This window comes from Lycium ferocissimum, chromosome 3, assembly GCF_029784015.1.
Source record: "Lycium ferocissimum isolate CSIRO_LF1 chromosome 3, AGI_CSIRO_Lferr_CH_V1, whole genome shotgun sequence".
NCBI classification, from domain to species: domain Eukaryota; kingdom Viridiplantae; phylum Streptophyta; class Magnoliopsida; order Solanales; family Solanaceae; genus Lycium; species Lycium ferocissimum.
The window spans coordinates 61,020,878-61,045,958 of record NC_081344.1 but is presented as its reverse complement, the minus strand read 5'-3'; the positions used below and the strand labels follow the sequence as shown (position 1 = coordinate 61,045,958).

The window sequence follows — 25,081 nt, the reverse complement described above, 5'->3', positions numbered from 1 at the left end:
ACTATCAGTCTAGATGAACAAAAACAATATCCCCTAAAGACACAAAAAAAGAGAAACTAATCCGCTCTTCCTTAAACAGTCTCACACCAATTGAGTTTAGTATTGACAAAATACTTGGAAACATCCCAACATAAGTAAGGTCAATACACTTGCAGGATCTGCACGTATTTAGACATTTGACCCACATGAAACATCAGATATTGTTTTTGTTCGAACACAGTTTAGAGAAAATATGATGCTAAGTGCTAGGCAAAAAAGAACAATAAGGAGATGAAGGCGCCCACTGGAATGAAACTAAGAAAAGGAGATGTGGTGGATTTCCTCACTTATCGACATAAAATGGATATGATTAAATCATCTAGGGGCATCACGAACTCCATGATTTGGTGGGTCATATGAAGAGAAAGAAATGCTCAAGTTTTTGAAACAGAAGGGCAATGTAGTTAATCTTAAACACAAGTGTATACTTTTGACGGGGCCACAGCAAATGTGTTAAGTAGGATGCCTTGGTTGACTTCCTCAGTTCTTTATACACATTGTGACATTATTTTTTGGATGTACTCTTCTCCTAGTGCTGGTTTACATCGATAATATTATCACATTACCTATAACAATAAAGCACTAAGAAGAGAGAAATTTTGGTTATCTCCAGAATACTTTATATGTCAAGTTCAACATCGACCTGCATGTGATACATTTGAGTCTTTAGCATAAGCGACACCTAAAATATCCGAAGGACACTGTTCTTTTAAGTTTTAAATGTGATGATTCACTATGCTAAAGTCAAGTTAATACGGCAACGTAGTATTGGTAGAAACAAAATGTAAATAGAAAGAGCATAACAGTCACCTTATCCGTCTAGAGCATGAAGCACAAGTCCCACCGTAACCAAGCTTTTCAAGATCACCTAGTGGTGGAGCAGACACTTCAGCCAAGTCACATGTATTATTATGCATCTCAGGACAATTAACCATGTCTAGTTCACCACTTCTCAGAATTATATCACCATTTGTAGAAGTGGAACATGCCAACTCAGCGATATGCATATTATCCTCCGGCACAGAGCAACCCCCCGGTACCCTTTTGGAATCACCAGAAATTTCTCCCACTGTACAACCATTTTTAGATACTTCCGAACCATTTTCTGCAGGAAGAGCAGCAGACTTTTCTGTATATGGCAATTCCTCTACATCATTTACCGAAGCATCTGCAACAGAAGCTTCTAAGCTAGAAATGGACCTCGCAGAAGCAACCTCATCAGGATGATCTTCTTTCAACTCTTTTGCAACTCTTTCATGAGATTCATTATCCCCATTGATTAGCTTGCAGTCTGTCTCATCACTGGCAATGCTATCAACTTTTGATTTCTTCTTTGGTCTTTCCAACTTGTCATTAATTTCTACACAGGAGAAACAAACATCTACATCAGTATAGAAATTTCAGCAATTCCAAAACACCAAAATAAAACAATACCAATTCAGTTAGTTTAACTTCACTCTTATTGAAATTATAAAGAATACATAGATAGCCTCTCAAAGTTGTCTGAATTTTTCATTTAGACACCTTATCTGAGGGTGTGACCTATGGAAAACCTATTGTTAAGTCGAAAATGTGTCCCACACTAATGACATGGTACAATAACTGACTTTAAATTATGCAGACACGTCCAAGGACACATGTCAATACAAGAAAAATATATAACTATTTCGTTTTTATTTTTGCTTTTTCTCAAGCTTCTTCTCTTTCAACATTTGACTCCATCTCCCAAAAACCCCTAAAAGAACCAATCAAAAAAAAAAAAAAAAAAAAAAAACTAAAATATTCACCCTTTTTCACTGCCATAAGAAGCCAACTTGAGCTTTTCCAGCTTCTTCACATCATCATTTTTTATCAGAGACGATAAGTCCTCCTAACTCAACCACCCGAAGCACAAAGCATCACGATACACTTTCTTTCCACTAGCAGAAAATTCCATCACTGTTCATACTCCAATCAAAAATAGACACCTCAAACCACCATATCTTATAGAAACCCTCACCACTGGAATCCCTGAACCACGACACTCATTTTTTTTTTTTTTTTTGAACAGGTAACAACTTTGTATTATAGACCAGTACTTAGGTAGTACTGAAAAACCCTTTACAAAAGAAAAAAGAAAACTAAGAAGCTAAGAAAGTAAAATCCTAACATGAGTCAAGAACTTCTAGGATTGATTCTGCATCTACAGAGGGATTCGTTGTACACCAAAAACAAAATAGCAACATACAGTCTTGCTTGATCTTCTGTAGAGTGCTACTTCTATCCTCAAAACATCTGGAGTTCCTTTCTTTCCAGATTGTCCACCATATGCAAGCTGGAATGATCCTCCAGTAGCTTCTATTCCTGGCCCCAATCCCAGCCTCCTCCCAGCTAGAAAGAGTGTCAACAATCTTGCCAGGCATTGTCCAAGATATGCCTCTGAGATTGATAAAAATCTTCCATAACTGATCAGTAATTCTGCAATGCAAAAACAGATGCCCTACTGTCTCGGCTGCTTCCCACATAAACAACAATTTGAAACTAATATAATCCTTCTCTTTCTCAGGTTTTCATGTGTCAAAACAGCTTCTTTGGCTAGCAACCATGTAAAGCATGCAACCTTAAGAGGTATCTTAACTTTCCAGATTTGTCTCCATGGCCAGTTAGAGTTTTGTGGCTCAGTCATGTTCATGATCTTATAGCCTGAATTCACTTTGTAGTGCCCCTTGTTATGCCCAGTCCACCACAAACAGTCCACCCCATCCTTCAGCCCTTGGAAAGACTCCAAATGTTTATAAAGCTCAACTAGTCTAGGTATTTCCCAGTCATTCAACATTCTTCTTAAGATCAACTCCCAGCCTTGAGGTGACCACATTTCAGCCACTGTTTTGTTCTGATGTTGTGCCAGAGCAAACATATCAGGAAATAGCTCCTCCAAACTTCTGTTTCCCAACCACCTATCCTTCCAGAAAATTGTTTTGTTGCCATTATATACTCTGATAACAGAGTGGCTCTTTAAGAAAGGCCACCATGCTCTGAACCACGACACTCACCTTTCTCTCATAGTAACACCCACATACACCAAAGACTCATCTTTATAATTTCTTCACCATGCGGAGACGGGACAATAAAGACTTGACTCCACTGCGCCTTCTTGAAACCAACAGGTCCCCCATAGAAACTCTGAGCATACAAATCCAAAACACCATCCTGCCACAGACCATATAGTACATAAACACATTCACCTAATGGGGAAGGACTGCTCCATTTTTCTTGATAAAACCCCTCCTACTGCTACCACTAAACGACACTCGCAGCCCCCATAACCAATATGAATATGCACTGCACCACTACACAACATTAACAGGCAAGGGAAAGCATTTTTGGACTCATACCTGAAGGACACAGAACTTATCAACAGACTTTACTCCCAAAAAACATAAAACTGAGATGAGCGAAGAAGAAAGGATGAGGAAAGGCAGTGGCGTATCTAGGTGCGAACCCATGCTCCCCCCTCCCTAGATCATGTATGGTTAGGGGTGCCAATGGGACGGTTCGGTCGGTTATTTTAAAAAAATTATACCATCCCAATTTTTCGGTAATTTTATTTTGTATAACCAAAATTAGACTTTTCGAGACCGTCCCATCATCTCGGTTTTTCTTCGGTATCGGTACGGTTCGGTTAATTAAAGTGTCAACTAAAAATACACCACCATTAAAATTTAACGACACAGACGTCCACAAACCTATTTGTAGTACACCATCAAATAAAGCTTCTATTTGTTTCTTATGAAAATTTAACGTAAAAGCTATTAAAAAAACTACACAAAGTAATTAAACTGAAATGTGTTATATCAAGTAGCAAGACAACAACAATGGCATCATCGCGACGTGAATCCTCACTGATTGACCAGGGAGAAGAATAACTTGCCAAAGACAACAATGTTGAATTGAGCCAAAACAAACATTAGCTTGTAGGTCACAGAAACCACAACTTGAATTTGATACATATACATCAAGCAACATAGTAGAGGAGACCAAGATGGAGGTAAACTTTTGTTAGTGCTAACTATAACAAAAAATGCCTACTTAAATCATCTAAATCTATGACCGTATGACTATGTATATGAGGTATCCTTTTGAAACTAAATCCAATCAATTAAAGGCCCAAAATTTAGTGGGCAAAATTCTTTTTTATATTTGAAACAGAACTTATAAAATATATTTTATATATTCATTTAATATATTTGTAATATATAAAATATATTCATACATGTAAGGCTATTCGGTTCGGTTCGGGAATTTTTCGGTTTTTTGTATAAATTAAAAAGACCACCCTAATTATTCGGGACGGTTATAAGCTTAAATAAAAATCCACGGTTTTATTGAAAAAACACTATAAATCGGTTCGGTATGGTTAGGTTCGGTCGGTTGGGTCGGTTTTTCATATTTTTTTGACACCCCTATGTATAGTAATGCTATATTTTGCTATATCTTTTCAAAAATACTTAAACATACATGTGTGCACCCAAGCTCAAAGAGTCGTGGTTATTTGGTACACCTCTCTAAGTAAGGTCAGGGGGGTCAAATCCTACGTTTATCTTGTTGTTTATTCCTCTCTCTTTCTGGAAGCCCCGGGGGAATGGACGTGCCCTTGCGTTCTAATTAAGTTCTTTTTTATTATTTCTTTCTTCCTTTGTTTTGTGAGATTTTACTGGGTCTGTTGTTGTTGCTTCTTCGTTTGTTTGGTTTATTCTTTCAAAATATCCAAGTCAAACACATTGAAATCGCTACTCTCCTTTCGTCACCGTAAAATTTTATATAGTTTAACCACATGTGAATATTAAAACTAGTAGTAATTGAGAATGTATAGTCAATGGGCTAAACAGATCCTAGCATTTTTGACACGGAGTACAGATATGTATGTAAGAAATTATAAGCCTATAAATTCAAATGCGTAACGGGTTCGATCATAAGAAACTAAAGGTACCCATCAAATTTATATCCTAAATCACCCCTTCGTAATAGTGCACACATCTTCTCGAAATCCTGGACCCGCCTCTTAGGGGAGGGAGCTGTAAAAGGAGATTTTTAAATCTTTTTGGCTCAAATTATTAAAATTATTTGGGATGGCCACGTGTTGTTTCATTGGCTTCTTTGCCGTGTTCTGAACTAAGCGCTTTTTTTTTTAACTTTCTCAGTGTCTCCTATCTAATAGGCACATTTTGCACAGCCATCTGGTGGTCAATAAGTCTATGACTTCAGTTAAGGTGTAAGAAAAGGGCAGCCCGGTGCACTAACCTCCAGCTATGCGCGGGGTCCGGGGAAGGGCCGGACCACAAGGGTCTATTCTACGCAGCCTTACCCTGCACTAAATGAAAAATTAGGAAAACTTTGAGGGGCATATATATAGTTTTTGCCATGATAAAGCTATAGACAATCCAGTAAGTCTTTTTACTTTCCCAGCATTCCAGGAGAGAATGTACTTCATGCTGCGACTATTTGTAATTACAAGAAGGAGAAACAAGGAAAACATTAACAAGAAAGGGCAGCCCTTGTTATAGGAGGATGAGAACTACAAGAGAGAGATTAGTCTACCTGGTGCAGTAAATCTTTTTCTTTGCGTTTTGAACAATGCCTTGTAACTATGGGAATCCATGTTTGTCCTTTTCAAGCTAACAGAAGCTGCACCATTTTCCCTGCTAGTGCTATGACTTTCAGATTCCATTATCAGCTCCTTCACACTTTTCTCTTTTTTTTCCTTCTTCTTAACACTAGATGAACCGGATCCTATTCCTAAGTTACTTGATCTTGACGAGCTAGATGGGGTATGTTTCTTACCCCTGTCAGACCTTCTTAAAGGGCTCGGAGAATTCGGTTTCTCAATTACTCCAGCTCTCTTCTTAACAGCTAGCGGGGATGGAGACTGCTTCTCAAGACGCTTGGACTTCCTTGTACTTGATGGGCTTGAAGCCGCTTGCTTTGTTTCTCGATCTGAGCTTCTTAAACTGGGCCTATCTGTCTTCCCACAGCCAGAACTTAATGAACCTTTATCAGACTTGTTCTTTGATTTATTATTGCTCTCAGTATCCTTATTTTTCCTTCCAGATCGAGTCTCACTAGCCATACGTTCACCTGTGAACAGTAAACCATAAATTAATTCAGATTAGTCTTGTAGTACCCATTATCCACACTATAAACAACAGGCATGGGAAACTAATGATCTCCTGATGACAACTAATAAGGATAAAATATGAAGAGCATAATAGAAATCACCATCCCTTAATTAGCTATATACAAATTACTTAAAAGTCTGCAGAAATATGCCACTTTTAACAGTTGGACCAGTTAAATAGTTTTCCCCACACACTCCAGTTCACCTACATGCAGTGGCGGAGCCACGATTTTCAGTACGGGGATTCAACATCTATTACATACAACATCTACTATATATATATTATATATATAAAATATACACATATATATATACACAAAAAAATAATTAGACCTTGTATATATAGAGTAACTCATTTTCCGGCGAAGGGGTTTGGATAAACCCCCTTGCGCACCCCCTCCCCCCCCCCCCAAATGCTTTGCCCATGCCTACATGCCATATTCTTCAAAAAAAAAAAGGACAAATTACTCACTTCCTACATTCAAATACATTCTTCAACAAAAAATTAGTTTTAAACACAAATGCCTGAACATTCATAATTCTAGTTCGATATAGTCTGACCTACAAGACAAGGTTTAGCAGCAACAGTAATCAATCAAAAAGCATGGATTTCTTTTCTTCTTCTTAACATTAGAAAAGAAAAGTACTAGAATTTCACTAAATTTGTTTAATCACAAAGGTTTAAAGTCTGCATGTAAAGTCTGAAGCAATATAACAAACATAACAACAGTAAACCGTAGTAACATTGCACTCCAGATCAGGATATGCTGAAAAAATAGAAATAATTATCAACATTTCATCTAATTCACATATTAGCGAAAAACCAACTTGTGCATGTAACTACTGAAAAGGACTTGAACAAAACCCAAAAAAAAAAAAAAAAAAAAAAAAAACTACACCTTTAATCCAAAATTCCAATTTTTGCAAAACCAAAAATCAGGGGGCTAATTAGCTCATTTTCAAGAACACAATTCAACTCAAACAATGTAACAATTACACCTTCAAGAAAAAATCAAACTTGTCACAAAATACATCATATTAACACCCAATTTTCCAATTCTTCACATTACATTAAGATTAGAATAAATATGTAATTCACATATTAGCCAAAAACCAACTTTTGCATGTAACTACCTTAAAAAGGACTGAAACAAAATCCCCTAAAAGAAAAAAAATTACACTCAGGTAAGGAACTCGCAAAAAAGTGATATTTCAGGTATGTTTTTGACCATTATCTCTATTATAATAAAAAGATTGGAAGAAAACCAAAAATTAAGGGGTTAATTAGCTCAATTTCAAGAACCTAATTCCACTCAAACAATGTAACAATTACACCTTCAAAAAAAAAAAATCAAACTTTTCATAAAATACATCAAATTAACACCCAATTTTCCTATTCTTCACATTACATTTAGATTTAAACGAAAAAACATAACTAAAAAAGTCACTTAAAGATCAATGCATGAGTGTTAGAACACTAACAATTTACAGGAAAAAAAAAAAACTTACCTCAAAAAACCCTAAATCCTTCACTGCCTCAAACAACAAAAATTTTCATTCAAATTGTTTTAAAAAAAAAAAAAAAAGACCTAATTTCAACCCTAATTTTATCAACGACAAATTATAGTTCTCAAAGGGACTTCTCTTGTAAATCAACGTAGAATAGAAGAGAAACAAAAAAAAGAACATGAAACAAAAAATAGGCTGCAAAGGTTAAAAGGATTTTTGGGTGTGACTATTTAGTTCACAATTTTGGCCCCCATTTAACACGTGGAAGTAGGACCCAAAGATAAACTAAAAATAACTTAATTACAAAAAAAAAAAAAAATATATATATATATATATATATATATATATATATATATATATAGAATATTCTAGAAAAGGGTAAAATAGTCATTTATCCATTTTTTTTAACACAAAATTATGATTTGGATGGAAGTTAATTGAAGTTGAATTGTGTTTCGACATGCAATCTGAATTTCAAATATTGTACTTTTTCTTTTTTATAAATAAATATGAAAACTGCCACAATTTACGAAAACTATCGGGACTTCTCAAACTTTTATACAATCTTTTCAAATGAGCAAAGCATGTAAACCTAACTTAATTCATATCGGGATCTTGAATATGATAATCTTACATAAAATCATTATAGAAAATGTACCTTATGCGGATGACATTATCACAAAGCGGAAGTGTTGAAATTGGTTTCTACCTCCTTGGCCTAACTTCATGTTACCGCAGCCGTCAGTGATGAAATTGTGTAGAGAATGTGTGGTAACCCTAATGGGTGGAGAGAGGACCAATTTATAAAAAAATTGACTTAATACGGTACGTCCATCAAGTAATCGATCTAACGGACGAGATTTATTGTTCATTAAATATTAGTTATGGGCTTTACATTAACTGGGCCACACATGAAAATAATAAAATTGTAACAAATCATAGTTCAATAAGGTATAGTATCTTAAGGTGTTGCATTAATAAATGGCTTAATAAATAGCATATCTTCATGTTCCTTTTATAAATGAACCTTTGTGATAAAATACTATTACAAACTTTCAAATACACATAATTTTACGAAGATCCATTCACAACAAATCAACAATAGTAGTAACTAGCTATTCTTTAATATAATCCTCGACATGGTATATGCAATCTCTTTAGGTTGAGAATGAGTCTTTTTTTTTTTCACAAAAACTAAAATTATGAATCTTTTCGAAACTAAAGCTCGATTGGAAGTGTCATCTTAAAGGTGTCGGCCAACTTTATGTTTAACATCTTATATCGTGTATGTTTTTTTCTCATTTTCTACTATTTAAGTAAAATCAATGATATACAGAGTGTTAGACTAACTGAAAAAAGTATTTGAATTCGTGATTAATCAATTTATATAATTAAAATTTGTATACATACATGTATATGCATAAAAATCGTAATATTTAAATGGACTTATAAAACAGTAATATGTATAACCCTCATCTCTAGAAGAAACAGTAGAAGAAAGTAGCAAACTTCCAGGTACATTCATTTTACTTTGTTAATTTCTATTTGTGAAATAATGATACTGTACACCCTCTACGGGTGCCATGACCTCATATATATATGAATAATATTTACATATTACATAAATACCCCTAGGTATCCTCTATTACACCCCCTCAAACTGTGCGGGGGAAACCACGCGCAGGTTGGATCGTAAATATTCAAAGCGTTGACCAGATAAGTTCTTCGTGAAAATATCAGCCAACTGGTGCTGAGTTGGGACATAGCGAACTACCAAATCACCATGAGCAACACGCTCTCGTACAAAATGATAATCAATTCGAATATGCTTACTACGATCATGTTGAACTGGATTCACAGCTAAGTACGTCGCAGAAACATTATCACAATAAAGTCTAACAGGAGAACGTATCATCAACCCCGGCTGCGCTAATGGGAGAACGGATCCAAAGAGTGTCTTGTACCGTGTATGCTGCGCCGTGCACTACTGCCTCGGTGGACGACTTGGCCACCGTGGGTTGTTTCTTCGCGCGCCAGAAATGAGGTTGTCCCAAAAAAAGATCGCATAACCCGTGGTAGACACCTGACTATCGGGACGACCCCCCAATCGCATCCGAGTAAGCTAACATAATTGAAGCTTGCACTGCAGACGTAACCACAAACCAAAATCGTTGTACCAACCAAGTACTATAGACACGCTTAACGACGACAAGTGAGATGTACGAGGAGCATGCATAAGGCGAGAAACCAAGTGTACAGCATATGTAATATCAGGTCTAGTCATGGTCAAGTATTGCAAGGCCCCTACCATACTACGGTACTCACTAGGATCAGACAATAACTCCTCGGCCATGGCTTGGCGCCACTTTGGCACCTTATTAGCTTGTGAGAAACAACTCGGTTCTTTTTCATACTCAATAGTGTTGAGATTTAATAGAGTATTTGGTTTAAAAATACCATCTTTAGCTCGAGTCCGCATTCCATGAACATTGGTAGAAGACGGTGGAACAAAGATGCCACCCAAAGGAGGAGCGACATTCTGTTGGACCACGTTATCAGAAGAAGCACAAATGTGGTGCGGAATGTGGGGCTCAGAAGAAGACGCAGGTGGGGAAGACGACTCAGCAAGGTATGGGCTAGGTGGGACGCTTGGAGTCAGGGTGCGTAGGTGGTACCGGAATGTGACAACTCGAAGGGAATTTGTGTGGGTGGGCACGGAATGGAGTAGAACTCGGTGGTGGACTAAGAGGACCACGAGATGAGGTGGACGAAGAAGGTGAACACTCGGGGATGGGGCGGACGGACGGGTGTGTGCGAAGCAGAACGGTCACCTAAGGGAATGGTGTGAGCCACATTGGTCGGGGATTGGGAGAAGGATAAAAGTGAAGGGTCCGAATCACTAGTCCCAATGACTTTGGATGGTTGACTCGACACTAAGGTTCGATATGGATAGACAGACTCATGAAATCCGACATCCCGACTCACATATACCCGGCCCGTAATTGGATCCAAACACCTATAACCCTTATAACCGGGAGCATAGCCAATGAAAACACATGACACGGACCTAGGAGCTAACTTGTTTGATGGTTTTGCGGGGAAAATTAGGAAAACACCGACTTCAAAGACTCGTAAGAAATTATAATGCGGAACCCGTTTAAATAATTTCTCATAAGGTGATACACCGTGCAAAGCGGAGTTGGCAATCGATTAATGATATAGGTGGCCGTATAAACAGCATCGACCCATAATTGAGCAGGTAGTGAGGCTGCAATGAGCATTGTGCGGGCCAACCCAATGATATGTCGATGCTTTCGTTCGGCTAACCCATTTTGTGCCTGGGTGTCCGGGCATGATTTTCGAAAAGAAATACCATTATGTAAAAAATGGTTAATTAAAGGACCATTATCAAACTCACGCCCTCCATCACTTTGAAAATGTTTTATTTTTGTATCAAATAAATTCTCAACTAACTTTTGAAAGAAAATAAAATTTTGATAAACATCTGATTTTCTTTTTAAAGGATAAATCCAAGAGTAGCGAGAATAATCATCCACAAAACAAACATAATATTTGTATCCAAGATTTGAGGAAATAGTAGATTGCCATAAATCAGAATGAACAATTTGCAAAGGTTTATCACACGAATGAATGACATCTTTAAACGGAAGACGATGAGATTTTCCCAAACGACATGAAACACAGTCATGAATAAAACTAGTTGCACAAACAATAGCCTTATTTTTCCTAAGTGTGTCTAGAACTCTATCTCCACAGTGACCAAGTCGACGATGCCAGGTTGGACCAGGAATGGAGGTTGTCAAAAGAGCTATTGGCGGAGTAGAACGATTGGTGATGGTGATCGGGTATACACCCCCCGACTAGTAGCCTTGAGTAAAGCACCTCCCCGAGTGGTTGTCCTTTACAAAAACATGATTCTCGTCAAAACTCACAGTACAATTATTATCTTTGCACAATTTTTGAACGAACATTAAATTAAATTTAAGTTGTGGAACATGATAAACAGAGTTTAACTTCAAAGACTTATTGTTGGAGTTTAAGGAGGCATCACCAATATTTTTAATAGGGACTTTAGTACCATTTGCAACCTGAACTTGAACTTGGCCAGAGTAAAGAGACTTATTCGTTAAAATACCTTGATCATGAGTCATGTGGGAAGATGCTCCGGAATCAGGAAACCAAGTAGTGGTCTCATTCTCGCCCGTAGGAAGTGCGCAAAGGCGCGTAGACAACGTCCGAGCATAACGGGAAGGACAAGAAACCTGAGTGACCGGATGATAGCATATTTGACAAACTACGGGAGGAGTATTAGTCCCAAACACCCCCTCAACATTAGAGTGCTGCCGCAAAGATATGGTTAGTACCACGAGAAGCAAGGGCCATAATACTTTTAGATGCTAAATCGAATTACAAGCTGCCATACCTCCCGGAGTGTTTTGAGTGTGTGCATTTTCTTTGTGGCCACGAGACACCCCCTCGCTCGTCGTCCGTGTTGCTGGCCACTGTGACCGCGACCGCGCCCACGGCCTCCACGGCCGCCTCCTCGGCCCTTACCATTATTTTTATTGTATGGTTTTTGCTGCTGATGGTAATTAGAAGTAGAGAAGTTAGTGTTGGTATGAGCAGACGAAGTACTTGCAGCAAACGCTTGATGAGTCACTAGCCCATGTTCCCTGTTCTTCTTGAAAATCACCCGTTGTTCTTGAACTAGTAGCATAGAACGGCTCATCAAAGGACATCGCCCCCGAAAAATGAGTAACTCCAGTAATGAAGGATTCATAATCCTCACCAAGACCCAATACGGTGTATTCAATTAAGTCTTTATTCGACACAGGAGAATTTATAGCAGCAAGAGAATCAGCCATCAGTTTAATCTGACGAAGATACGCCTCCATAGATTGAGTCTCGCCTTTCTCGACATGAGACAACATACGTTTCAACTCCATAGACCGAGCCATACTTGCATTCATAAAACGAGACTGTAATCTCTCCCAAATCAGTATCGAATGTTTAATATCATGTACATCAACTAAAGTCTCTTTAGACAATGTAGCAAACAGACACACACGCACAATTTGATCAATTCGTATCCAATGATGATAATCAGTATTGCCACTCTCATGATGATGAGCATCCAATATATAAAGTGAAGGCTTCAGAATGGAACCATCAACCATGCCAAGCAGACCATGAGCAATAAGAAACGATTCAAATGGTGTACGCCACGGTAAATAATCCTCAACAACATTGAGAATAGTAGTAACAAAATTCTTGACATTAAATTTAGACGGCTCTAGACTAGCAGCGAGAGAGGCAAGAGACGGTCGATGAGGATGAAAACCAGGGGGGGGGGGGGTCCGCAAAGCCGAGAAGGCGTGTGTGGGCGGGATACGAGTCCCTGGATGACCGGCGAACGTCGAACCCCCATAAGAAAGACCACGCTCAACTTGGCTGGTACGGAAGAGAGGAGAAGGAGCCACAGACCGTGTTGGAGTCCACATAAAAGTTGTCGAGGATGGCTCTCCATTACCTTGTTGCATAGGAAACGAGGAGACACGAGGGCTGCCAATTGTAAAGGGCAGCGACATAGTGGCGCCATGAACAGGCAGCGTCACAGACGACAAAGGTGAAGAAAGAGGCGTGGACAAGACAGACTCAATATTGGTTGAGACCGTGGAAGAAGGAATTCCAGTAGAGGCCATGAAACTGGGCGGAAGCAGGTGGCTAGGGCTACGGAAAGAAGAAGAAAAAGAAAAAAAAAATTAAACCCTAGAATAACGTGGCTCTTGATACCATGTGAAATAATGATACTGTACACCCTCTACGGGTGCCATGACCTCATATATATATGAATAATATTTACATATTACATAAATACCCCTAGGTATCCTCTATTACTATTGTTATTCCATGATTTTCTTATGATAATTAACAATTTCGGTTAAACGTACAGACCAATGAGAAATGTGATTACCGTGTGAACGAGTTCCGCCATATAATATATATTTGTTATGCTCAATTCATGGTCATTTTTTACCTTATCTTTTTTTTTTTTTTTTTTAATATATATATTTCATAGTCCATAGCGTTTGTTTGTCATTGCTCTTTATCATGTTTAGTATTTCGTATACCAAAAAAGGAAACTCATGAGCTTAATGATAATTCTTACAAATTTACTTGTATGTATGTATATTTGAAAAATGAATCTATCGTTTGCCAAAAGAGAAGATACAATTTTTTTCCTACTGAGAGTTAACAAAATAATAAAGAAGCATTCTCATAAAGAAATCAAAACGACAATCGAATAACTTAAATAATTAGAGGCAAAGATAGAAGTTAGCATAATGTATCCAAAGCACAGATGAAAATTATAATAAGGTACTTGAGGCCTTTCATAACACAAGATTTTCTCCTTTATTGACTTGACTTAAGAGGATTGACATTAATCATACTTTATATAGATATTATATTAAGAAAAGTTATCTACAATCAATATGTCTTAACTTATCCCATGCCGCATACCGCTACTAAACTACCTATCCGAATAAAAAAAGTTATGTACAATTAAAATGTTTTTTCTTATATATACCATATTGTAATACCAAGTTACTTATATGAATAAGGAAAGTTATGTACAATTAAAATATTTTCCTTATCTCATACCATATACTAGTATTCATTTTTTTCAAACTCTATTAAAACATCCCTTCAACATTCACCATATAAATTCAGCAATAAAGACGTAGCATAGGAAGAAAGAAAGACAGAGGGGAGGGGGAGAGAGAGATAGAGAGATAGATAGCTACCTCAACTTCCCCAAAATTAAGATTTTACTCGTCTCGAGTAAAACTTGGTCTAGGAGAGAGTTTTTTTTCTCGAAGAATCATCCATCATTATCGTCCTTCTTGAAATAGTCAAAGTTTTCCTCCATATACTTTATTCGTTCTGTACTAAAAAACGGAGAAGCAGATCTTGACGTAGCACCAATCTCATAAATCATTGGTTTAGTCACACAAGAAAGATCTTCAAAAATGTATGGTCCTATGACTGGATCAATTTTTTTTATATGTCCCGTAAATTACTTTAGCTTCGCCCATAGACATATCTATTGGGGGTGGTGTTATTTTCGGTGGTAGTGCTTGTGCCGGTGGCCGTACTCCATCCTATGTATTCATATGATAATTATAGAAAATTTATACATTAGAAACATCGAAAATATGTGTGAGATTCCCTGTTAGCGATTCTATTGAAACCATCATTGAAATTGAAAATGTGAAGCCATTTTCTTACAGATTTCTTATCCCAGCAATTTCTTGTTGCATTTGTTCCCGGTTAGCCATCATACGTTTCTGGTGCACCAGTATCATTCCCATTTTGTTCCTCAAGCTAGTTAATACCTTCTCTTAGACTTCTTTCCTTCTTGGTTGTTGTGGGTCTAAATTTTCCCGCCTTCATTTTGTTGGCCAATGACAATTTTTTTTTTGTACAACAGCTACATGTTCTTGTTCTACATCTCCTACATGTTCGACTGTTGCATGATTTTGTCCTGCAACTCTCTCCATCCTCAGTAGATCAGTAGTATATACCAAGATGACCATAAATGATAATCTAATAGGAGATTTAGGCAAATTCTTTTGTATATCTTCATGGATGCCTATTTCAGTATCCACCAAACGAGTTATTGGCGATGCAAAGCAGAACGTTCTTCTATTTCATTCATCTATGCATGATTTAATTTGTTTATTGATTATTTGTCCAACATTCAATGGAAAATTTTGTCATAATGTATGAACTAAGTCAACTCAAGAAATTTTGACATCATTATTATTCAATCTCGGTGTTAGATGACAATGAACAAAATAGAGAAAGGCTCAATACATGTGTTGCATATTAGTTTCCCAAAAAACATAACTGTTGACTATTTGCACTATATATCCAGTCCGCCCCGCATGGACACAAGGTGTCAACAACCTCATTAACATTGAAATTATTAATAGCAATTTGAGTATCGTTGTCATTTACCTCTTCGAGCATATATAGATTATTGATCGCAGTTTGAGAGAAGACGATAATTTACCTCTAACCTAAGTTGAATCACTTTGAGGGTCTGTGTTTGCATAAAATTCCCATATTAGTGAAGGTGCAAATATTTCAAGCTATTGCACGCAATATGCCCACATTCTTTGTTGAATCAACGCTAACATGATTCTTGCTCTGCCTCCTTCATGATCAAAGAACTTCATACCTCTTCTTTCGATGATTTTCTGTGACTGTTGTTGCCATACTTGTCATGAGCTTCTGGTGAGATAATTCTTCTCCAATCAAAGTTCACATTTCGCCTCGCTCTTGAAGCAACGTTTTCACTTCTTCCTTTTTTTTTTTTTTTTTTAGTTTTTGAGAAAATGGAGAGTTCTTTAGTGAAGGAAAGAAAAAAAAAATACTGTTGGGACAGAGAAAGAGATGGAAGAAGGTGGATGTTCTTATTTTTTTTTCTTCTTAATTTATTTGAAGTCAAAGATGAAGCTTTTCAGTTGTATGTTTGAAATGATGGTGGAACATTTTTTACAAAATATGAAAATGGCATATGGTTTGAATACTAAAAGCAGGAGGAAGAAAAGGAAGATTATAAGATATATAATATATAGTTATTTCTCCACCGCCTAAGTTATCTCGCAACAACTGTTTTTCTGAAAATTTTCTCTCTTTCTCTGCTCCTCACTAAATTTTCCATTAGATTGTACCCTTTGAGTAACTTGCAACATTTCTTTTTTCCTATTGAAATTTGTAGAGAAATTACTTCTCAGAAGTTGTCTTTTCCTGTACAATTCAAAAGTGGATAAGTTTTCTTCTCTTTCTTTTTTTATAATTTTTGTTTGAAATTAAGTTTTGTGCACCATCAGCGCAAGATTATTTTCTAGTTTATCTGTAGTCAAAATCATTTCCTTTTCTAGCGTTATTTGCTAAATTTTGACGTTTTTCATGGGTTCTTCTCATATCATCGTATTATGTATAATCTCAAAAATAATTCTCAACGCCTCAAACAACTGCGTCAAGTCTTGCCTAATCATGTCTCCAAGTGTCATTGAGAACTTCTTGATTTGCAAAATGCTTTTCATTAAGATTTGCCTCAATCACATGGCTGAAACAATTAGTTCCTTTTAAGAGTTAACAAATTTTTAGTGGTAATGAAGGTGGAACTCATTCAATATTTATATTCCCTTATCCTAATTCTATATCAAATTTGCTTTTCTATCAGTTGGGATCACATCATAAGCAGAGGTATTCTGCCTTACTGATTTAGTCCCTGACACCATTATGGCAGACATAATTAATCGAAAGGGAAAGATAGGCAAGAAGAGGCTAGAAGAAGCCAAAAAAAGGAAAGAAAATGGATGGAGATTTAAGATATTGCCAAGGAAGATGCAGGGTTTGAAAGGGGGAGAAAGAGAAAAAAATACTCATTTTTTTATTTGATTCTATTTTTGTTTTTGCTGATACAAGGAAATATATATATATATATATATATATATATATATATATATATATATATATATATATGTATGTATATATATACACACACTCTCTAAATAAAAGCTTGTTGTTTGATATACATCCATCTTTGCTAAACACAACATCCATAAATTAGGTAATTTTATTTTCTTTTATTTTAAATTACATATTCATATTTAGCCTAAATGATAGGCTAAACACCTTGTGTTGAACTATATCATACTAGACTATTAGGTATTATGGTGAAAATGTTTTAATTGGCGAGGATTCACCAAGGATGGTACTGAGGTCAGATAGAGAATAACCCAAGTGGATTGTTCACATTCGGACGGTGGTCCTGTTGTTGTGCCCGCTAAGCCGAGGTGGCATTTAGGGCTGTTGTTGGACTTATTCTGAATTGAACAACCTCCTTGTCAGGGTTATTGACCTAGTAAAAGTCCCTCTGTAGCACTATCTCGAAGTGCGGTCCTGAAGGAAATATGGTATCAGAGCCATGGTACACAGTAGTAATAGGTGATATAAGTTCAACACACATCTTCTTAATGAACATCATTATGAGTAAAAATACTATTAAAAATAGTAAAAAAGAGGAATATGATATGCTTCAGCAATTAGATTTGCTTAATAAGTGGACTATTCCTTAAATTCAGCCCAAATTAATATATCAAATGGGTACTTTTGAAAAATTAGGTCTCAAGCAAGTGGTAAAAACCACTGAAGAAACTATTACGGTTGATAGTGACCATGCCACTTTTAGATTATTATCTGAAACTAATTTAGCCCCTTATAGGGAAACTTATAGATTCATGCATATTGGGTTAGTACAGGTTGCATTCAAACCATTTACATTAAGAGGCTTATCAGAATGCTTTATAGCAGCTTTAAGAGACGGTAGAAACCAAAATTGGAAAAAATCCCTCATAGGGACAGTTCAAACCAGTTTGGCATATGGTCCTGTATATTTTAATGCTTATCCTAATTTGCAGGTATCTTTGTAGGACGAGAATTCTTTAAATGCTTTAATATTAAGTGTTAAATTACATGGCTATGATCATATGCCCGATACTGAAGTTGTATGTATTTGTTATAGAATATATTTTAAACCATTATATACTATGAATCCTAATATGTAAAATTATGGATTTCAAAAATGAAACTATTTTGATAGAAACTAACTTTGTAAATCCAAAGTTGTTACTCGTAGACCTATTAAATGGGATGAAATTGATTTTCCCAAAGAATGGGTTATAGAGGGAGCTGCTCCTCCCCAAAATAATTTAAATACTAATACTACTGAAATTGAGCAGGCCCTAGATGAGACTATTAAATTAAGGTTAACAGAACCAAAATCTTTATTAGATAAAGCTGAAAGTCATAGCATCAACACCAGATCTAGACTAACTAGATCAAATTCTTCACGTCATTCTTATATTTCACCAGTTGATTATATTGTCCAGTCTCCATCTAGAGCCTCTACTTCTCAAATTAGAAAAATTGATAATAATAGAATCAGTAGTCTAAAAATTGATTAAGATAATATTGTCAGTAGTATTCAAGACCTAGAATTAACCAAGTCAGACATGGACTTTCCACATATTTAATGGATCAAGACCATAAAATTGATTTTAGTCGGGTATCACCCGCATGAGTAAAGATTAGTGTAGAATTTTTTACACCCAGATGGGAACCATTTAGAAAATGGTTTTTTTCGAGTTTTAATAATAATGAAACAAGAGTTTTCCAAGAAGATTTTTATAAAGATCTTTCAAAGACAATAAGATTATATCTTTTGTTCTTTGGTTTATGGCTAAATTTGTTGGAAATTATATTTCTGTTTTAGAACGGGAATATAAATTGATTAATGGAGAAATTATTAATACAGTATTCCCTCCACAACAGTCTTTCCAAATTGGTAAGGATGATTATGTCCTTCATTTTGCGGCTTTTTCAAAATTATTTGAAACCAACACTTTGCAAGTCTTGCTAGGCATATTAATAATATCTTTGAAACAACAAAATTATGCCAATATTTACATGAATATTTTGGGTGAACAAATTCTTTTACTACATGATAGAATTGACAAATTATTTTCCGAAATTGAAAAATTACGTGATTCTGCTATTATTAAAGGGAAAAAGCAGGAGACCATCGCCACCCTAAGTATACAACCTCCACCTGAAATCAAAGATTTTAAATTAAAACCTTTTTCAGAATTAGAGTAAATGCTTGATGAGATATTCAAAGGTTTACAAATTCATCTGTTAATACCAGAGGATGATGACTTTTCCGATCAGAATTATCAGACCAAAGTGTCGGAGGAAATAAATAAAATATCAAAGGCTTATGTTGTAAAAGCTCAGCAAAGGATGTTCTACTATCCTCGCCCTACTCCTCAAGATGTTCTACTTGAAGAACATGAGCATATTATTACCAACAGTTATAGTGGTAAAGAAATTTATGAATGGAATATAGATGGTTATAGTGAGAGGCAAATTTATAGTACGATACATAGAATGCTAATGTGTACTACAATTTGCAAAGCTAATAAAAATAATGAGTGAAATATTGTTAAAATGATTGTTGCTGGTTTTACTGGCCAATTGAAAGGTTGGTAGGATAATTATTTAACCCAAAAACAGCGTGGTAATATTCTAAACGCTATCAAATTAGAACAAGGAACGGAAGGATCTGTCCAGGTGCCAAATGTTGTTTATACACTAGTTATTAATATTATAGAATATTTCTCAGGAAGATGGTCTGATAATAGTGAAACTATTAGAACCTTGCGTCAAAATCTGAAATGTAAAACCCTTACCTCATTTAGGTGGTGCAAGGATGTATTCCTTAGTAGGGTTATGGAATTACCTGAATGTAATGACGTTCATTGGAAGTCCAAATTTATAGATGGATTACCCAGCCTTTTTGCAGAAAGAGTTAGAAAAGCTCTTAGGAAAAGAGAAGCTAGCATCAATTATGATGCGTATACTTATGGTAAGTTAATAGGAATATGTATGCAAGAAGGTTTAGCCTTATGCAATGAGATTAAGCTGAATCAGCAAATTAAGAGACATGGTCTAAATGAAAGGCAACAATTACAAGAATTTTGTGGACAATTTGGCATGGATATTCCACAAACCAAAGCGCCTCATAGGCATAAGAAAAAAAAAGAAAGATTTCTAAGCTTGGAAAGACAAACGCTTGCAGAAGAAAGCAAGAAGAAAAAAGGAATTCAGGAAATGAAAGGATTATGTTAAATCCAAAAATCCAAAAGCCTGTTATAAGTGCGGCAGATTGGTCATTATTATAAAAACTGCAAAGTTAAGGAAAAATTCAAGAGCCTTAACATTGATGATGATTTAAAGGAATTATTATTCAAGCTATTGCAAAATTCAGAACCAGAGGATTCAGGCTTCAGATGAATCGGAGGACTGTACTTCAAATGAAGATCTTAGGGTTCTTGAGAATGAGAGTTATACCTCAACAGATTCAGATGAAGAATGCGTACAATGTCAAATAGGACAGCCTTGTACTAGTAAAGGCAACAAAGAGGAGGATGATTTTTATAATATCTATTCCCAGTTCCAAGATTTGCATGTCTTAGATGGTAATAACCTTGTGGATTTATTAAAGATTATCAAAGATCCAGAGCTTAGGTCTCAAATTATTGATAAGATTAATGAAGTACCTGAAAAACCAGAAATTCAAACTGGTACACAGATTCAAGAATCTTCAGGACCATATACCATGTCAGAAATTAAAAAACTTCTTAGGCAAAGGAGAAATATCATCAGTACTCCTACCACAACTCAAGATTTAGAAAAAGAGATTCATATTCTCAAAAAGGAAATTTTCACTCTCAAAAATCATAATATTATTCTAGATGAAAGGATTTCTCGAATCGAGGAAAAAGGAAAACAAATGGTTGAACCAATTCAGGAACCTCTTTGAAATTGCAAATGCAATGGAAGGTACCAGGAATAGCGAACATGGAGAATTTCTCAAAACATTAGAGATTATTACTTCTCAAAAGTTTTTTTTTTTTTTTTTTTTTTTTATAAAAGTCACTCTTTTGATTTATTATAATTTCAAAAAAAATTTTTACTGCTCTAGTTGATAGTGGAGCTGATTTAAACTGTATTCAAGAAGGATTAATTCCTTCAAAATATTTTCATGAAAGTACCCATAGTCATCGATCTGTTAATGGGCAGAAAATGGGAATTACTTTTAAATTACCAAAAGCTTATATTTGCCAAAACAAAGTTTGTTTACCAGAAACTTTTGTATTGGTAAAAGATATTTCCAATCAAATTATTCTAGGAACCCCAATTTTTTCAAAAAATATTTTCTATTCAAAAATGGGATAATAAACGCATTATAGGAACCTTTGAAAATCAAGCAATAAAATTTCAGTTTATAACTGAACCATTTTCGAGTATTTTGAATGAAATCAAAGACAAGTTGATAAATAAACATCAACAAGACAATTTCCTTAAACATGAAATTTATACTCTCAACATTGAGGAAATTTTACAAAATCCTAAATTATAGCAAAAAATAGATTTTATAAAAAATCAGTTTTCCTTACAAATTTGTAGTGATCATCCTAATACATTTTGGGATAGGAAAAAACATATTGTTACTCTTCCATATGAAGAAACTTTTTCTGAAGGAAATATGAATAAAATTATCTAATTTATGCATGTTGTGTTCAAAGAGAGATGGTATATATCAAACAACAAATTTTTATTTAGAGAGTGTTTTCACAAGAAAGAGAAGGTTTTTTTTTTTAACCTGCCGTCTTTCTTCAACCAAATGATCTTTTTATAATGGATCAACATAAAAACGACAAAATTAAAAGATAAGAATGGCCGACAAGAAAAAAGAAAAAATACAACTTTAAAAAAGTAAAAGTACAATAATTAAAAAAAAAAAACAAAATACTTTTCTTTATTAAAGATATATCGTTGGTGTTGTTTTTATAAAAACGTTACATTCCTCGTAATGGGGTCGACTTATCACTTCATTTTTTATTTTCCTCAATCTTTTGCTGAGCTGGAAGATTCTTCCTGCTGGCTTTTGAATTGGGACATGAATTCTTGAAAATCCTCAGTATTATCAGGACTTTGAGATTATCCTACTAAGCATGCTTGATCCGATTCTATAACGTATAATGCATCATCATTTTCATTATCGTCCCCCGAGAGTATTACCAACTTAATATGATGCCATGGATAAATCTAAAATGACAGACGCGGATTTCAATATCTAGATTTTTTATTAAATCCTTTTTGAATTCCTCCATGTATGATGCTATCATTTCTTCTTGAGATATAACTCCTTTTTTCATTTGAATTCTTATGGCGATGTGTTGGAAATAGGGAATTTTCCTCTCGTCGATCCGGAATTGATTGAGTCTCTATAGTCACATAGTGGGCTTCAATCGGGAGGCCCTTGTTGGTCTATTAACTCATATTGACCGGGGGATGGTGCCATCGCAGATTTTTTGAATTAATTTTTTTCCGTGTTTGTGTTTTAAATTTTGTATATAAAATTCTCATGTTAAGACAAGGTATATTTTGCAGGGTGTAACCCACTTCCACAGACCATTTCATAATCCAAGGGATAGGAAATTCAATGAAGAAATACATATTAGAAATTCCTTCAAAGAATGTATTATTTATTTCCAAGTCTATTAACTTGGGAGAAACTTCAACCCATTCAGTATATAAGCTTTTGAAGGGCTCAGGTAAAATTTGGACGGTTGGACCATAATGAATCCACCATTGACAAAACCGATTTGGAATGCCTTGTTTATAAACATTGGCACATATTTTAATAAACCATGAATGTTTTCTATTATTGTTTTCATAAAAAGGACTTTATTAAAGCCTTCAACATAATCCCAATAATTAAATTTTACGGTGGATCTTAACTCGGATGGATATAATCCTTTTCCTTGAGAGTACTTATTCCCCATTATGTTGGAGAAAAAACCTTTTTTATAATAATTTTTGAAAATTTAAACTTTTTTGCTATTAGCAGGGTAAAAATGTTGAAATTCTGCTGACCTTATAGAGGAAAGAATCAACTCATAATTCATTCTGTACTTATAAGTATAATTAGTGTATGACGCTGTATCAAAATACCTTTGCATTATTTCCCAAGGTTCATCCTTCCATCGAAGGTCTTCATTTTCAAGGAGAATTATTAACTCTCTATGCTCATTTTTATCATATGAGTCTGTGTCCTCATTATTATTTTCAGTGAGGGCATCAGAATACGAAGGTGGCATATTATCCTTCTTTTTCTGGGATTTTATAAAATCAAAATATTGTTGATAGGTGATATCTTCCTTGTTATTACTGGAAGATCCTGCAATATTGGCAGCTATGAGCCTTTGGTTGCCCATTTGGGCAAGGAAGGCCTCTCCCGTTCCTTTATTAGTTCCTCGGCCTCCCCGTCCTCATATAAGAGAGGGGGTTGTAAGCTGCGGTCTCGTCTTGCGTATTGAATAAAGAAGAGTTATGAACTCAAATACTCTCTTGTGAGAAAATCAGGGAAACTATTGTCTGACACTTTTTTTATAATGAATTTCAAAATCAAATGGGGCTAATAATGCCTGACATCTTGCAAACATTTGTTTAGAAACATCATGCTTACAATCTTTATTAAACATAAATCTGGCTGCTTGACAGTCAGTTTTTATTAAAAACTTTTGCTTATATAAATCTCCTCGAAATTTAAGAACACATTTTACTATAGCAAGAATTTCTTTAGCCATAGTTGCATAATTTTTCTGGCTGCTATTCCATTTACTAGAATAAAATTGGACTAAATACTCCTGTTTATCATCTGGAGAATATTGTTTCAATATTCCTCCATAGCCAATATCAGAAGCACCTATTTTAATAATCTTTTACCAACTAGGATTCGCTAAAGTAAGACAAGGAGGGTTATTAACTTTTTCCTTGATTTTGCGAACTGTTAGGGTATGACCATCAGTTCAAGGTTTTGGAATCTTTTTCAATCTATCATATAAAATAGATGTGTCTTTTGCCAAATTTTTATAAAATGGAGAAATATAATTTAAACTTCCAAGAAATCTTTGAAGCTGGGTTTTATCAGTAATAATATTAGGAAATTTAGAAGCAAATTCAATGCTTCTATTAATAGGAATGATTTTTCCCTTCTCAATATTATGTCCCAAAAATCTGACCTTTATTTGAAAAAGAGACATTTTTGGCTTAGATATGACCAACTCATTTTGAATAATAATTTTCTTGAATATATCAAGATGTTTAAAATGCATTTCTATAGTATTTGAAAATACTAAGATATCATCTATATAAACAATGATAAAATTGCTATAGGGCATAAAAATATCATTCATAATTTTTTGAAATTCTGAAGGGGCATTTTTTAATCCAAATGGCATAACATTCTATTCGAATTGCCCTATGGGGACATTAAAAGCTGTTTTGTATTTATCTGCTTCGGCAATTTGAATTTGCCAATATCCAGATTTCAAATCAAATTTTGGAAATATTAGGGCATTATGAAGCCTCGTCTAATAAATCCTTTTTGTTTGGAATTAGATATCGAATCCATTTCAAAACTTTATTAAGAGGTTTATAATTTATAGCTAATCTAGGAACTCCACGTTCCTGTTCAGCATGCTTATTAACATAAAATGCTGTGCATGACCATGGAGATTTTGAAGATCTTATAAGACCCTTTTTTGCAAGAGAAAAATTTCTTTTTTACATAATTCTAAATATTTAGAATTCATTTGATATGACCTTGCTTTTGTAGGAATATTTCCTTCAGAAAAAGTTTCTTCATATGGG

General features: G+C 35.1%; 1 protein-coding gene across 5 annotated transcripts in view; it reads right to left on the bottom strand.

The window, feature by feature from the left end:
• Positions 1-7,916, bottom strand: part of LOC132050331 (helicase protein MOM1-like) — a 33,789-nt gene extending 25,873 nt beyond the window's left edge. For 4 of the 5 annotated variants that reach the window (XM_059441545.1, XM_059441548.1, XM_059441547.1 and 1 more), the window contains exons 1-3: positions 7,703-7,911; positions 5,617-6,153; positions 850-1,399 (exon numbers count right to left, since the gene is read on the bottom strand). In XM_059441545.1, coding sequence (XP_059297528.1) covers positions 850-1,399; positions 5,617-6,145 — 1,079 coding nt within the window. In that variant the 5' untranslated portion in view covers positions 6,146-6,153; positions 7,703-7,911. Of the gene's footprint in view, positions 1-849; positions 1,400-5,616; positions 6,154-7,702 lie in introns of all 5 variants that reach the window. The other variant, XM_059441549.1, reaches the window with a different exon arrangement.
• Positions 7,917-25,081: the final 17,165 nt, after the last annotated feature.